The following is a 16,838-nucleotide window of genomic DNA, read 5'->3' as shown; positions in this document are numbered from 1 at the left end:
AGGGAAGAAGTGACGACAACCGACGCCGGACCTAGACTTTGGAATTCGGCCGACCGAGGACCCGCCTGACGGCAGGAGAAGCCATCTGTTATGACTGCAGCTGTATGCACGATGAACATCTGGATCACAGGAATCATAGTCAGTGTTTTGCCTAGGCCTTTTATCAGGAGGAAGATGGGAACCCCTGATCAAAGTAATTAGGTCCTCAGCCATTTTAAGCATCTGTATCTTAGGCATAGATGACTGTCCTGGAGAATGTTGTACGTGTTTCTTTGTATTTAAAGGTGTTTTAGACTGTCTTGGTTGCTGAAGTGGTCTTGATAGAAAGCTGTGTAGGTCTGAAAACACCCTCAGAAGCCGATGCCTGCTCAGCGGCTCTGGACCCATCTGAGGGAGTAGTTTTCCGTAGGCCCAATACCTAGAGTTTCCAGAGGCCTAGTTGTCTCCACGTGGGAGTCGGAGGTGGCCTGTGGCTCTGAGGTAGCGGGTGTCAGGGGCTGCGAAAGCACCTCACTGAGAACCGGCGACTGTCCTAGAAGAGGCTTCGTTGTCAGTTTTGGACCTCAGATGCCTGTCCTTTTCTTTCTCCTTGTGCTTTTTATGAACTCCGGTAGTCGGCTGTTCCAACGGCATTATACAGTTAAACCTTCGGCCAAAGTAATGGAAAGCAAAATCGTACCGACACTTAATAGTGCGTTGGTTAAATCTAGCACAAAACCAACAACTAGCAATGTCGTGGTCAGGGCCTAGGCAAGGAATACAGTAAGAATGAAAATCCTTATGAGGTATTTGCTTCCCACAAGAAATACAATTGTTAACTTTTACTGACATCGGTCTGGAGCAAGAAAAAGTTTCCTCAACGGGGTACTTAGCTTTACTGAAGACTTTGGATCTGAAATTCAAATTTGGAAATCTCAGGAGTCGGCCGACCGGCACTTGCGAACTGCTTTTGCTTCGGGCACCGCGTGGCAAGAAAAACTGAAGAAAATGGCATTGGCTGCACCTTTTATACCCTTGGCGCACTGACGTCAGGGAAGAGGCGACAGCAACAGATGCCAGATCAGGACTTTGGAATTCAGGCCGACTGCGGGTAGCCTGCCAGCAGGATAACCCAAGTGTAATGACTGCAACAGTGAAACACGAACATTGGACTGTAGCGTGACCATCCGAAACTTTGTTGTTTGCACAGACCTGTTTAGTCTGCTGAGATCCAGAATCGGTCTCCATTCCCATCTTTTTTGGTACTAAAAAGGACCTTGAGTAAGTTCTGGATCCGTGCTGGTCTGCCGGGACTTCCTGGATGGCTCTTCTTTCTAGCAGTTTTGAAACTTCTATTACTGCTTGCTCCTTCAGATTGGGTGGAACATCTGGAAGGGTCTTCCTTGACTGTAAAGGGGGTTGATGGAAGGGAATTTTGTAACCTCCGGATATAACGGACCATACCCATCTGTCTTGTTAAACTTTGCCATGCTTTTGGGTACAGCGAAAGTCTTCCTCCGACTGCCTCCAGAATTAAGCAGCCGGGCAACCCCTCAGGGATGCTGGAAGGGCTTATCAGAGAAGGATTCTCTGTTGCCCTGTTTCTGCGGACCCCCTCTGTCACAAAGGCGGCGTCTATTCTTATCGTTTCCCCCCTGCCTCTGGAGGAACAATCACTGCGTGTGTCAGGCAAGGCTCCCTGAGATTTACGGAACCACATCTTCCCACTCTTCTGACCCTTGGGGTAAGGTCTAGAGGGAGTGGAAAAATGGACTCCCATGGCAGAAAGAGTCTTGCCTTCTTGCTCACACCTAGTCAAAGTGTATTTCACCTGTGGTCCAAAAAGAAAGGAACCATCAAAGGGAGTGTTGGTGAAGGATGCTCGAAAGGGTTCCGCAAAGTTACACAGCCGCATCCAGGCATGCCTCCTAAGGGCCAACCTGGTACCAGCGGCTCTACTCGCCCCATCAGCTGCATAGGAAATGAGCCTCATGGAGGAGTTAACAGAATTAAGCGTCACTAGATGGGAAGCTACTTTGGCTTGTGTTCCCTCAGCTGTTGTATCTTGGAGGGTATCTCTGAGCTCTTTAAGGAGATCCCTTTGAAGTCGGGCAAAATGACACAGGTAGTTCAATGACCTCACAGAAAAGGTCGCAGAAGCGAACATTCACTTCCCATATCTGTCCATCGTCCTAGACTCCTTGTTAGGGGGATGGACAGACCAAGAGGTCTCTGCTAACTCTTTTTTGGTGGCTGCTGCTACCACCATAGCATCAACAGGGACACCTTTCGAAAGGAACTGCTTATCCTGGGGTGCTGTAATGAATTTACTAGGTCTCCTCTGAGTTGGTGCCACTGTATCCGGAGCTGACCAAGCCTTTCGAGCCACCACTGTCATAAGTGGATCGAAAGGCTGAGACACCCAGGAGGTGGAGGGTCATGAACTGAAGGCATCCAGAAATACAGACTCATCCTCAGAAGGGGCTAGGGGATTCCAGTTCCCCCTCTGCTTAAGCATTTATAGGATGTCCGAGACGGAAACATCTTCAGAGGGGGATCTCAGGGACCCTTCCGAATCATCTAAGTCTGTATCAGAAGTGACAGACTCGGGGGGGGGGGGGGTCAATGTACTTTCTCTTACACTTTTTCTTCAGAGGGGGCTCTTCTGAGTGATCAGGAGAGGCCTCAGAAGAGGAGGAAACATCCAATGGGGTGTCCTGGAGCATAGGTTCCCTACGCTTAGGGTCTGGAGGAGGAGCAGAGGTTGGCACAGGCACTACAAAGGACGGAGCCGGTGGGGTTGATAGTGGAGCTGACTCAGGGGACAGCACACTCCGGGGAGATTGTCTTGTCGGTGCCAGCCTGAACCGATGTAGAAGGTAAATCCTGAACCGAAGACTGCTCAGACGTGGAGCCGACGGCTTAGTGGATTTAACGGATTTCACAGGCTGTGAGTTCTTGGCCGGTGAATCTTGGGGTTTTAAAACACCCCTAAGAATTAGCTTATTCTTACAGGACTCTTGGACTAAAGGCATGGCAAATAGAACAAAAGTCCTGCAGGTGCACAGCGCCTAAACAGACGCAAGAAGTGTGCCCACCTGTCAGAGACATTTTCTGACAGCATGAGTCACACTTCTTGAACCCAGAAACCTTGGATTCCTTTAACAATCTTACTGTAGAAAGAAAAGCAATTATAACAATAACAAAACACAATATACAGTCTACAAAAAACACACCTACTAGAAAGACTATAGCTAAAGGTTTTTTTTTTTTTTTTTTTTTTTTAAGACAATAGGAAAGCCTCTAATTTAAATGGCTAGCCTATAACAAAAAAGCAGAAGGAAAGCCTCTAACTTAAACGGCTAATCTGACAAGAAGAGTAAGGGGGGAGAGGTGGGGAAGAACACTCTAAGTTAAACGAGTTCTACAAAAAGGAGGGATAGTATAAGCTAAACAACTATCTATCACAGAAACAAAACTATTGCTAATAAAATACTAGAAAAGTTAAATTCTAGTGAAAAAGTTACACAAAAAACTCTATACAAGCCTGAGCCAGAAAAACGACACCTCGCCGCTGAGGCGGCAAATGAGATCTTGGTAGCTATCGCTAGGCATTATGGAATAAGGGGTAGCCTAGAGCCAGTGAACAGCTCTCGAGCTAATGAAGATGGCCGAGTCGGAGCCGACGATCGGCTCTGATCCCAACTAGCAAGAACGAAGGTGAGATAGACAACTTAACATCAAATATTCTACCTGTCTCTGGGTCATTCATACTTAAATTACAAGGGCTAAAAGCTTAACTGGAATGCAGAGCAAAGCTTATTTTCACACATCAATATCTTAGCAACTACTTATGAGCCTCTGAAAACCAGTGCTTGAGCTGAATAAAAATCTTATTAACTAGATGGTTAAGCCTACAGTCTGAAGATTTAGATTGGAGAGCCCTTGTGTTGCTGGAGTAGGTCAATCCTGTGCTGTAATGTGTGAAGATTGCCCTGTCCGGTCGCTAGGAGAAATCGGTGTTTTTTGATACGAAAGGAAGTTGCCAAAACATTGGGCTTGGCCTTCTTGATTTTGAGAAGGACTTTGGGATCAGAGGGAGGGGAGGAAAAGGAATAGAGGAATTTCATCTTCTATGTGAAAGATATGGCATCAGTCTTTCACGCTTCTGAGCACAGTACACTGGATCAGAGCAATCTGAGTTGCCTGTTCTGAGTGGAGGAGAGCTATCTGCAAAGTACCCCAATGATGGACCAAGGTCCAGGAAGACTTCTCTGTTTAGCATTCATTTATAACAGCCTATCCCAGATCTGCTCAAGGAGTCTGCTACTGTATTCCTCTCCAGTAAGGCATGTAACTGCTTACAGAGACTGTCATGGCTAATGTACAGAGGCAATAATACTTTGTACCTCCTTGCTTGTTTATATACCACATAACAGAAGTGGTGTCTGGGTAGATCTGGAGAGGGCATGGGATACAACACTGAAGTGCTAGAATGACAGCCAACATTTCCTTGACATTAATGTGCTTTTTGAGACTTACCAAACACCTTTATGTTCTTAGAACACGCTGCCCACGATAGGTTGGGTACATCTGTTTAAAGTTCCTGACAGAGGAGGAACAAGAAAGGACACTCCTGGATTGAGTGAAATTGGTTTGATCCACTGTAAAAATTTCCTTCTTAATGAAGTCCAGGACAGAAATAGGAAGTTCAGAACCTGGCAATACAGAGTTCACTTGAACTTGAGAGACAGACGAATCTACCACATGTGGAGTCTGGCAAAGCAAAGGGTATTACTGTCGTGATGTGACCATGGGCCCTCATTCTTTCTTCCTGAGATCATAATCAAAGATAGGTCAAGAAAGTACAGTTTTGTACCTACCATAAATGTAGATGTTCGAGTGTACACCCTGCTGCAGTCATCACACTTTGGAATTCAGGCCGACTGCGGGACCGCCTGATGACAAGATAACCCAAGTCTTGGTCCGGCGTCAGTTGCTGCCGCTTCTTCCCTGACGTCAATGCGCCAGGAGTATATATAATGCATCCAACACCATTTTCTTCAGTTTTTCTTGACCCAGATGTCAGGTGCCCCCAAAAAGGTGATCAGTAATTAGTACTAATTTAAGAAATTTAGCATGAACACAACATCCCTCCAGCTATAAGCAAATACATCAGGAAGGTATTGTAAAGATTTAGTCAGATCAGAGGGGATTGTGGGAGGGTAACCTGGACTGCAGCAGGGTGTACACGCGAACATCTACATTTATGGTAGTTACAAAAGTGTACTATGTTCATCGTGTTACCCTGCTGCAGTCATCACACTTGGGTAGAATCCCAAAGCTAAGGATGGGAGGAGGAGTCAAAGAGGGTTAGCGGAGGCTAGAAGGCCCTGCAGAACTGCAGTGGCGAAGCCAGCTCTAGTCTTAGAGTAAAGTGGTAAGTGGTAGTGTTTGGTGAAGGTGTGTTCTGAACTCCAAGTTGCAGCTACCAAAATCTCCTTGGTTGGGACCCCCCTGAGGAAGGCTGTAGATGTAGCTGTTGTCCTGGCAGAGTGGGGCCTTATGGTAGCAGGAACTGGTTTTCCATGATGGGTATAGAAAAAACAAATGCAATGTCCTATCCATTTGGAAATGGTCTGTTTTGATATAGCCTTCCCTTGCGAAGCTGTAGCATAGGATACAAAGAGCTGGTCAGATTTTCTGAAAACCTTAGTTTTATCCAAGTAGTAACGAAGTTGCCTGTGAATGTCCAAGGAATGCAGGAGTCTTTCCCCTTTGTTCTGTGGATTTGGAAAGAAGGTGGGTAAGTGGATGGTTTGATTTAAAGCCACACTGGATACCACCTTAGGCATGAAGGAAGGATTAGTTCCTAGAGAAACTCTGTCTTGATGGAAAATGAGGAAAGGATCCACTGCCATTAGTGCCTGCAGCTCTGAGACTCTTCTGGCTGAAGTTATTGCTAGCAGCAGGGCAGTCTTTCATGATATAGACTTTAGATCAGCAGAGAAAGCTGGTTCAAAGGGAGGTAGCGCAAGTTTTTCCAGAACAAAATTGAGGTCCCATGTTGGTGTAGGTGCTCTCCTGGGGGGCCTAATGTTTTTTGCACCTCTGAGGAACTGCCTTAGAAGTGGGTGTGAGAATAAGGGTGGATCCGTGTTGTAGTGGGCTGAAATAGCTGATGCGTGGATTTTAATGGAAGAAAAAAAAAGTCTTTTGTGCAACATCTCAGTTAAATACTGTAGAATCTGAGGCAGGTGAGGTATTTTGGCCTTTGGCTTGGTTCCAGGCGCAAAACCTTTCCCATTTGTCCGAGTATGCCTTCCTGGTGCTGGGCCTCCTAGCTTCCAGAATAACATCCATAACTGCTTGAGGAAGAGGAGCTGGCTGGATGCTTAGGTGATCTGCCATGCAGCCAAGTTTAAGGTTTTGAGCTGGCTGCATAAAATCTGATTGTTTTGCTGTGTGAGCAAATGGGCAATTTGTGGTAAAATCCAAGGTGGGCCCTGGGCCATATTCCTTAATAGTGGGTACCAGTGCTGGCGTGACCAGTCTGGGGCTGAGTATCAGTCGGGGTCTCTCATCTGACTTTCAGAAGCACCTTTGTGAGAAGAGGCAATGGAGGGAAGGAATATACTGTCAGGTTTTTCCAAATGAATGAGAGCGCGTCCACTTTCCAAGCTTGATGGTGAAGTGTCCTTGTACAAAATTTTGTTAGCTGATACTTTTGGGGGCTGGCAAACAGGTCCATGTCTGGGAGGCCCCATTTTTGAGTCATCATTGCAAATACTTGTGGATCCAGTTTCCACTCGTAGGGATCCATGATGTTTCTGCTGAGGTCATCTGCCAATGTGTTCTTTTTTCCTGGCAGGAACTGAGCTTGTAACTGAACTTGGTAAGCCAGTGCTGTGTTCCACAAGGTCATTCCTTGCCTGCATAGAGGGTAGGAGTGTGTACCCCCTTGCTTGTTTATGTACCACATTACTGTGGTGTTGTCCGTCCTTATTGTAAGTTGTCCTGGATGTAATAGGTTCTTGAAGGCTGTCAGAGCATACTGTACAGCTAGCATCTCTTTTTGATTGATGTGCAGATTCCTTTGATCTGCAGTCCATATGCCTTGAACGCACTGTCCTGCCATGTGTGCCCCCCAGGCTTAGTCCGATGCATCTGTTGTCATAGTTTGCCTGGCTGTGGGCAAGGTGAAAGGCTGACGCTTGTTGAGGTGACATGCCTGTGACCACCATAGAAACTCTTGTTGAAGGCAGGGAATGAGAGATATCATTGTGTCCAAGCTGTGGCTGTGTTGAGACCATATGCTTTTTAGGTACCACTGTAATTTCCTCATATGCAGCTTTGTAAATGGTATTAGTAGTATGCAAGATGCCATGAAGCCCAAGGCCTGCAGAATTCTTCTTGCAGGGAGTTGGGTCTTTGTTGCCATTGTTTTGAAATATTGAGTCAGTTGTAGTTGTTTGTCTGGCGGCAGATAAGCCTTCTGGGCCGTTGCATTCAAGCTGGCACCCAGGAATGTCATATTTTGTGAGGGTACTAGTTTTGATTTCTTTTCGTTTACTGTGTACCCCAGGCAACTTAGAAGATGTTTTACAAAAGCCAGATGCTGTAAGAGGATGTCCTTCCTTTCTGCTTGGATGAGGCAGTCGTCGAGGTATGGGTATATTTGAATTTCTCTGTCTGCAGTATGCAATTACTGGTGCCAGGCATTTTGTGAAGACCCTGGGCGTAGTGGATAAGCCAAAGGGCAGTGCATAGAATTGGTAATGGGTTGAACCTGCAATGAAACGGAGGTATCTTCTCCAACTTTGTCTGATAGGGACATGCAGGTATGCCTCCTTGAGGTCCAACGTTACTAGCCATGCTTTCTTGCCCAACATGAGAAGAAGCTGCTGTAGTGTTAGCATCTTGAATTTGGGTACTTGTAAGAAGGTGTTTAGAAATGAAAGGTCCAGTATTGGTCTACAGACATTGTCCTTTCTGGGGATTAGAAAGAGTCTTGAGTAAAATCCTTGGCCTTGCTCCAGTGTAGGTACCAGTTGAATGGCTCATGTCCATGAGAGCTGTAATTTGTTTTTGTGCCTCTGCCCATTGATTTTGTGGCAGGTTTGGCATTCCTATTTTCGTTGGCAAGGTGTGGAAATGGAATCTGTATCCTCATGAAATTATGTCTAGGACCCATTTGTCCTTTGTGACGATGTGCCAGTTGTCTGAAAAAAGTGCGAGTTTTCCTCCCAAGGGAGCTGCCAAGAGAGTGTTACTTGGCCAGATGAGGTGTGAGTCATTGAGTTTGCCTTCTAATAGTTTGGGGTCTGTCTTCTCCTCCCTTCTGTTCTGCAGTGCCCCATTGTCGAGGTTTGTATTGGGCTTGTGGTTGCCCTCTGCCTCTTGGGCATCTGTATTTACCCCTCTGTGGTCTGTCAATAGCTGGAAAGGACCAATTTTTTGTTGGCCAATTTCTGCTGAAGCGAGGGGGCTATACCTGTAGAAAATCTTTGACTGTCGGCATACATTTTGCCTTATCCTCCATTTTCTTTAAGACATCTTCTGCTTTAACTCCAAATAGGACATCCTGCTGTAAGGGAGCATCTAGAAGCTTTGCTTTAACTTGATCAGGCAGAGTTTGTTCCTTTAACCAAGCATGCCTACGTATAACAGACCCAGTGACAGCTGCTCTTCAGGAAGCCTCTAAAGAATCAAACCCACATTGTAAAGTATGTTTGCCCACCTGTTCAGTTGCATGCAACAGATCCTGCATTTCTTTCAATTCAGACTGTTGAGGGAGTGTGCTCATTTTTTGTCTTAACCGAGACATCAGAAATTGCTGATATTTTAGCATGTGAAATTGACAATTTAGTGCTCTCATAGCTAGAGTGGCTGAGGTGTAAACCTTTTTTCCCCCCACCTGTCTAGTGCTCTGGAGTCCCTTTCAGAGGGTACAGGATTTTTTGCCATAGAAGCCTTAGCCCCTTTGGGACCCTGAGAGATGGTCTCTGGATCAGCAATAGGGCTTTTATAAAGGAATTTGTGTGAGTCAGGCTAATCTGTCTGGTTTGGCTGGCGCAGGAGGCAGAGAATCTGGATTCAAATTAGATTCAAAGTAAATATCATCCACAATGTCTAAAACTGGGGGGATGGCAAGAGTTCTGTGCTGGGGGAGTAAAAGAAACTCTGAGCCTGTTCTTTGAGTCAGAGTAGTCCTGACCTTGTGAAAATGTTCCCTCATAGTGTGTAAAGTTTCCCCAAAGGAGTAGTCTTCAGGGGGAGAAGCTGAGGGAATGGAATCCTCAGGATCAGAATCTTCATAAGGGGGAAAAGAGTAATCTTGGTCCTCAGAGGAGCCTGAGGAAATAGACACTTGATCAGAGGAGGCATAATCTTCCTCTTGTCTAGGCCTTTTGTTGGGTGGGGGGGTTGGGAACCCCTGATTAAAGAGATCAAATCTTCCGCCATTTTAAGCATCTGTTTCTTAGGCATGGGGCCTTGAACTGGAGACTGAAGTGCAGTCTTTTTTTGGCTTAATAGGAGTCTTAAGCTTAGAATACGTTTTTATGGTGAGCGTAGTCGGTCTGAAGACACCTTCAGAAACCGAAGGTGTTTCTGCAGCACAGACATCTCTTTCTGCAGTGTCGTCGGTAGGGGCTAAACAAAATGGCTGCATCAGCCTAGAACTCTCCGCCAAAGGCTCCGAAGCGGTCTCGGGTTCCAAATCTGCGGTATCCAGGGGCTGTGTAGGAGCCTCACTGAAAATCGGTGAACCGGAGACCGGCCCAGCAGAGGCCTTGGAGTCTGGCTTGGGTCTAGGCTGCCTGTCCTTAACCTTGCATTTTTTGTGCACGCCGGTAGTCGGTTGCTCCAATGGCATTGTGTAGTTACATTTTCTTCCGTAGTGTCATGTGAAATCAAAGCGTCTTTTTATAGTACGCTTATTGAACCTAGCAGAAAAGTGACAAACAGTGACGTCGTGGTCTGGGCCTAGGCAAGGTATGCAGTAAGAATGAAAATCCTTATGAGGTATTTGCTTCCCACAAGAAATACAATTGTTAACTTTTTCTGACATCGGTCTGAGGCAAGAAAAGTTTCCCCAACGGGGTACTTAGCTTTATTGAAGACTTCAGATCTGAAATTCGACTTCAAAATTCTCAGGAGTCGGCAGACCGGTACTTGCGAACTGCTTCTGCTTCGGGCACCGCGCTGCAAGAAAGACTGGAGAAAATGGCGTCAGATGTATTATATATACCCCTGGCGCACTAACGTCAGGGAAGAAGCGACAGCAACCGATGCTGGACCAAGACTTTGGAATTCAGGCTGACTGCGGGACCGCCTGATGACAAGATAACCCAAGTGTGATGACTGCAGCAGGGTAACACGAAAATCTGGACTTTGGAGGAGGGGAGAGCAGTCACTATTACATTATTGAGTCTGCATCCAATGAAAACCTGGTCATGGAATGGAGCCAAGAGAGATTTTTTTTTTGAAGTTTAAAGTGAATCTTAAACAGCGTAAGAGATCCATTGTGAAATGTGATTCAGGAAAATCATCATTTGAAGTCATTGCACAGTCTGATGAGTCTGCTGTCAGGGTTTGGGCAACAAGGGGTAGAGTGAAATGCAGTCCCTTGTTGTGATTGCATGCTTCTGCCCACCGAAGGAACTCTGCCCTTAGACAAGGTATGATAGGAATGACTGTTTCCAGGTCCTGAGAATGTTGACACCAAAGACTTTTTAAGAACCTTTCTGTGAACTAAAGTCTTTGGGAACCCACCCTCTGCTTCACAAATGATGATACACACCCCAAAATAGAATGTTTTTCTGTCTCAGGATGGACAACAGAAAGACTAGACAATGATGGCATGGTGAACGACACAATCTTGGCAAAGGTCCGTTACTTAATCACAGACTGAGGAACAGGACTACAAGACAGTCTCTGTGCTTACAGTTGCTGGATCTAGGAAGCCAGAATTGTCCAAAGGGATGACCCCATCTCTCATAGCTGTCTCCCATTAAAGTGCTCCTTTTTTGTAGGCAGGTTCCCTGATGCTTTGGATGACACTGACAACACACAAAAGCAGGCACATACCTCTACTTTGTCTGCAAATTCATGCGCACACTGATGGATTGATGCCTTCTACAGATTGTCCACTGGGTGAAAGACACAATAAGCACATAAATCAATGCTGTGCTGGGGAGACAGGCAAAATAAGCAGCAGTTAAAGTCTTTATGAAGAGTCTTCTTCCTGCACCCAATGCAATATTCACCCTTTTCAAATTAGGACTACAATCATTATTCATATGTAACTACATTAGCTCTAACAAAAAGATAAACACCCTATGGAGCACTTGGATCCTGGAAATAGGCCGGACTGACAATGCTTTGGAATATATGGCTACACAAACACACACAGCAACACATATATGAAGATAGTATTAGCCAATGTACCTCCTATACCACAGATGCCTTTGCCTCTTGGTATGAAGGCTTTAGCCAAAGCCCTGAGGAAGGTAAAAGACTGGAAACAGTACTGGCCAGTCAGGCTACCTATAAAGCAGAATATCACGAATGTGAGGCTAAAACAGTGAAAACTACTATGATCATCATTACCTGTTAGTACTGTGCCACCCAGTATGAAGATACCATGATCGTCATTACCTGTTAGTACCATGCCACACACTGTACATACACCATGACCATCATTACCTGTTAGTACCATGCCACACACTGTGCATACACCATGAATGTCATTACCTGTTAGTACCATGCCACACACTGTGCATACACCATGTACGTCATTACCTGTTAGTACCATGCCACACACTGTGCATACACCATGAACGTCATTACCTGTTAGTACCATGCCACACACTGTGCATACACCATGAACGTCATTACCTGTTAGTACCATGCCACACACTGTGCATACACCCCTGTTAGTACCATGCCACACACTGTGCATACACCATGAACATCATTACCTGTTAGTACCATGCTACACACTTTGCTGATTCCATGAACGTCATTACCTGTTAGTACCATGCCAAACACTGTGATGCAATCATGAATGCCTGTAAAAAGCAATGACTGATACAAAGGTTCTATCTTTTCTTACTACTCACAGTTCTCTGTAAATTAAATGGCACTGCAAATGTTGACACACATTACAGTGCTCAAACTTACTGGAATATATCTGGTCCAAAAACTGCAGCCAAAGCACTTGCATTCCATGTCTCTTCCCACTGTGCTGCTACTTTAGCTAAAAATTTGCAAAGAAACTTCAGTACATTGTAGTTTACAGGTGGAAGCTGCTGCAGAAGGTACTTCAACTTTCGTTCCGGCTCATCGTCAGAGCTGCCATCTGAAATGAGAGAAAAGGTGAATGGTTAGAAGCATAATTTTAGTAGGTGTCATCTAAAGTTAATAAATCTTCACAGCTGTTTGCCTACATGTTACTAAAGTTTAAATTACAAACACATCAGGCATTTCCACTGCAGTATCTTCTAACTACAAGTTAAACCATAGGAAAAGTACTAATTAGCCTGTCAAAAGAAAAAATGAGGTGAACCAGCCTTACCTTGATGAAACCAGTGCTACTACAGAGCAAAAGGCTACTACATCCGAATATCATGGTTAGAAGTAAAACATTAGCAAAGCAAAACTATACAGCTTTACCAATACTTTCACTGCAGTAAATGCAGCTCAAGATGAGGGATAATAAACAGATAATTGTAGTTTCCATAACAGTGGATGAATGCACCATTTTAGTTATCACAATTTGAACTTTGGGTTAAACCACCACCCACAATTCTGACTCAAGATTTTTAAGTAACCGACTTCACTGACAATAGTTTAGGTGAGCGTAAACAAAATCAGCTACTCACCAAAACTACTTCCCGTACCAATTATGCATCCCTGATACCATCTAAACTTAGGCACCAACTCTAAGGTCACACAATAGTAGAGGCAGATGGTGTTAAATGCACTGCCGACAAAAATTGTTTCTGCAAATTGCTCTCTATTTGCCTTCGCAAACTACAACTGATGATTTGGGGGCTTTAAACAGTGGTTCTGTCTTGAGGGTGTTATGGCACAGTAAATATTAAGATTGGCTGATCCAGAGAAGCACACTGTTGTTGATCCAGAGAAACAACAGGGTAATTTAGAAAAGCTGAAGTGGGCAGGGCAATTATTATTTATTTTATTTGCAGTTTGTTTGCTAGGATAGTCCAATTGAGCCACAAGGAGCCAGTTTTTAATTGACTCTTGGAGAGAAAAGCTCCAGAAAAATAAAAATACATAGTACACACTCCACATTTACATTACAGATTATCTCATAGGAATACAAAGTAAATATAATAAGAAAGGGTTGACCATGACAGAATATATCAGTATAGTTTGTAAAACAGCAATAAAAAAGCACTTTAACACAAATGCAGCAGCATAAGGTAACAAGTAGTTGGTCAAATAGTTCAATAGAGCTGTGGAAATACAGGAAGCAGTGATGGCATATTTAGTTCTAGGAGAGTAGGAAGTGGTATTAGAAGGATTACGTAGGATGGGAACAGGAGCACTTCCATTGTGAAGTTAGGTGCGAGTGCAGCAAGGTTTTAAAATGAGGAGAGACTGCTGGTGATGCGGACAGGAGATTGCAGAGAATTCCAGAGGCCTGCAAGAGAGGAGGACATAAGGTGATTCCCAGCTGGATATGTGGGTTTGTGCAATTTAATTAGTTTTTGGGCATTAGATCTACAAGGCATTCTGGTTCATACATTTCAAAGGTAGTAGCTAGGGAGGGACAAAGAGAGGGGTTGTAAATGAGTTTAAGTGCTTGGATGAGTTGGGTATAAGTGAGGAGGTTAGGTATCTCAAGCCAGTTTAGCTGGTGAAGAGAATTACAGTGGTGAGAAATGTCTCTGTGACCTGCTACACATTTTGATATATTGTTATAGCAAGAGGAGAGTTTTGTTTTGAGGGAGGACTGCAGGTTGGTGAGGATAGATGCACCACATAGGAGGGATTTGATGAGTATTGGCTACTATGAGCCTAGTGGAAGGAGAGATATGATTATGGCGGTATAACATACCAAGTTTTAGTGTTTTTTTATATTTACTTGTAAATGTTTGTCGAATTTTAGTTGATCTATGAGCACTCCTAGTAGTTTAGTGTCAGACTTTCTAGGGAAGTATTATTTTTGCTAGTGATTATAAATGAGTGTTTATCTAAGGAGGAGGTTTTGGAGGTAGTGAATAACATAAGCTTAGTTTTGGCTGCATTAAGAGCCAGATGGTTGTCTAGCATCCACTGCTCAGTAGAGGAAAAGGCGGTTTGGGAAAGCTTACTTAGAGTGGGGATAGAAGGGGAGGAGCAGATAATGGCAGAATCGTTGGCATATTGGATGAGGGCTGGAGTTTGGAATGGCATGGTAGTAGTTGTTAATATGTTGTATAGTAGGGGGTCTAAAATGGAACCTTGGGGTCACCTGTGGGAGTATTAAGGAAGGGTGAAGTGGTTTTATTCCATTTGACTGCTTGTTGTCTGGTTGTGAAGTAGCTGGAGAACCACTTGGTACAGGAAGGGGATAGGTTTAGTTTGAAGAGTTTATTAAGAAGCAGGTTGTGGGAAATAGTGTCAAATGCCTTGGAGAAATCGAGGAGTAGGGTAGACATGAAATGGCTAGAATCACGGGCTTTGTTAATTGTTTCAAGGAAGGAGACGAGATCAGTGGAGGTGCTATCACCGGGTCTGAATCCATGCTGCATGGGGGTAAGAAGAATTACTCCCACTGTAACTCGAGAGACCAAACACCTGCCAGTACAGCTATATGAGGATCACAGCCCTCTAAGAAAAGAGATCTCTACTTCCTCAGTCAATGAGAAGTCTCAGTGAAGTGATAAGGTCAGTGACAAGATCCCTAAAGAGAAATATTTCAGATATAACCTTTCGCCAGAAAGGGATGAAGGGCTGCTATTCTATTTGCTGAACCAGAGTCTTGTGGTAGGGGGCTGAAATTACCTATGCATTTTGGAAATAAAATCTCCATAAATAAAGCTGTATTCCACATTATTGTGAGGTGGAGCACAAGGAGACCCAAGGAGATTTGTGGAAAGGCTTCAATGAAATGGTAACTTCTGTTCTCTGCGACTCAAAGCCGTGAAAAGCCTTTGATGGAATAATGATTCTTCTGTTACTCCCCACACATGACAGTAAATCAATTTTTTATTTGTGCCAATAGTTCAGCTTAAAAACCGAAGTCAGCTACAGACTTTACCTTTTGGCATTTCAACATACTTTATTATTATTACTATTATTATTATTATTATTATTATTATTATTATTATTATTATTATTATTAAATGATTTTTGCACCAGTTAGCCAACTAGGTGGTCTTGCCAAAAAATAGAATACAATATAATCATTAAAAAAAGGGCTGTACAAAGTACTGTTGTACAAGTAAACTTACACCAACAGTCTAAACTATATGGTTATATACTGCATAGGCGATAACAGCCAGTTTCCAAAGATTTCAGGGCACCTTCCAAGCACCAAAACCATTAGTCAGTTTTCACTCAGTCAACTAAAATTAGAGTTGGGCGCCAAACTCTTAAATTTCAAGCCAACAAAGACAGGAAGGCAAAAGAACAATGCTATGAACACAAAAATAAAGGTCCTCACCCCATCAATAAAAACATGCAAAAATAAGGGGGACAGAGGGAAGTGAGTGTTTAATGCAGCAGTGTTCATATGAAACATTACTGTTATGACAAGTTTATTTGCACAACTACATTAGGTTCATTATACGGATCATTGCTGCAGACGTCTTCACTGTTCCAGGAAGATTATCATACTTTATTCTTACCAGGAGGACGGATGAGGGTCCAAGAGCCCCTGGAGAATGGTCCTAGCAAAACCTGTTCTAAACATGGAGAAAATCTAGTTTACAGTGCTTGTTCACAGAGGACCAATTTTCTGCTTCTAGTATGATCCAACCCTTTTCAAAAAGACAGGGATGAAGCCAAGGCCCTGGTACAAAGCACCTTGACCCCGTTTGAATTGCCTTGGTGTGACCAGTGCAACAAAAAAGGTAACAGCATAACACAACCGTATTTAGAACACATCTAGAGCCTGTTTACTGCATTTCCTGTGTTGCACTTAATTTAAAATCAGTTTTCTTAAAATTGCATTTTACCTGACTCTGGCCTAGCACTCAAGTGCGGGGTCATTTATTGCACTGTTCTGACTATTTTGCTACTTGTGTATCTCTGCTACCTTTAAACTAAAAAAAAAAAAAAAAAAAAATCTTGCTTTTTTCCCACTTTCTGAAATTTAAGAAAGTTCAGTTACAGATATGCTGTTCTGAACTGTTTTGTAAGCATACCTCTCAACCTCTTGGAGTGAGAAATCTGGACAAAGCCATAAATAAAAGTGGGACAAAGGCCCCAAAATAGGGACAATTTTAAATATTGCTCTTACAAATTTAGAAAGCTGATAGAATAACAGGTTTTGAATTAGCATGAATTTTCTAAAGGGTGTGAAGTCTGAAACTCAAATGTCTGTCATTATTTTCTAACTTCGTTCTTTAATGATTTGCCACTAATTTGGAAGAAAACCACTGTTTTATGAAAAACGCACCAAAAATGAGGAAAAAAATCTGGACATTCTGCGAAAATCTGTACAGTTGAGAGGTATGTTTGTAAGTTTCTTGGAGGCCAGTGCTTGCTTGGGCTAAAGGGAAGTCTCTGTGTTCACCAGTGGCAGTGGTTAACACTGAGCAGCCTGCCTGTCCCTGTAAGAGTGGTTACTGCCTAGAAGCTGTAGTTTTATTGGCCATTTTGGGTCAATTCCAAACTCCTTG

The 16,838-nt window shown here is 43.8% G+C and overlaps 1 protein-coding gene across 1 annotated transcript in view; it reads right to left on the bottom strand.

Moving 5' to 3' along the window:
• The window catches only part of FAM13B (family with sequence similarity 13 member B), a 2,585,606-nt gene that overhangs the window by 2,128,908 nt on the left and 439,860 nt on the right, over nt 1–16,838 (bottom strand). The window contains exon 5 of the mRNA XM_044069837.1: nt 12,166–12,343. Within this exon, the coding sequence (XP_043925772.1) occupies nt 12,166–12,343 (178 nt within the window). The remainder of the gene's footprint in view (nt 1–12,165; nt 12,344–16,838) is intronic.

Source organism: Protopterus annectens, chromosome 4.part0 (assembly GCF_019279795.1).
Source record: "Protopterus annectens isolate FY-2018-M chromosome 4.part0, PAN1.0, whole genome shotgun sequence".
NCBI lineage: Eukaryota > Metazoa > Chordata > Ceratodontiformes > Protopteridae > Protopterus > Protopterus annectens.
The sequence above is the reverse complement of the archived record's forward strand: the minus strand, read 5'-3'. Positions and strand labels throughout refer to the sequence as shown.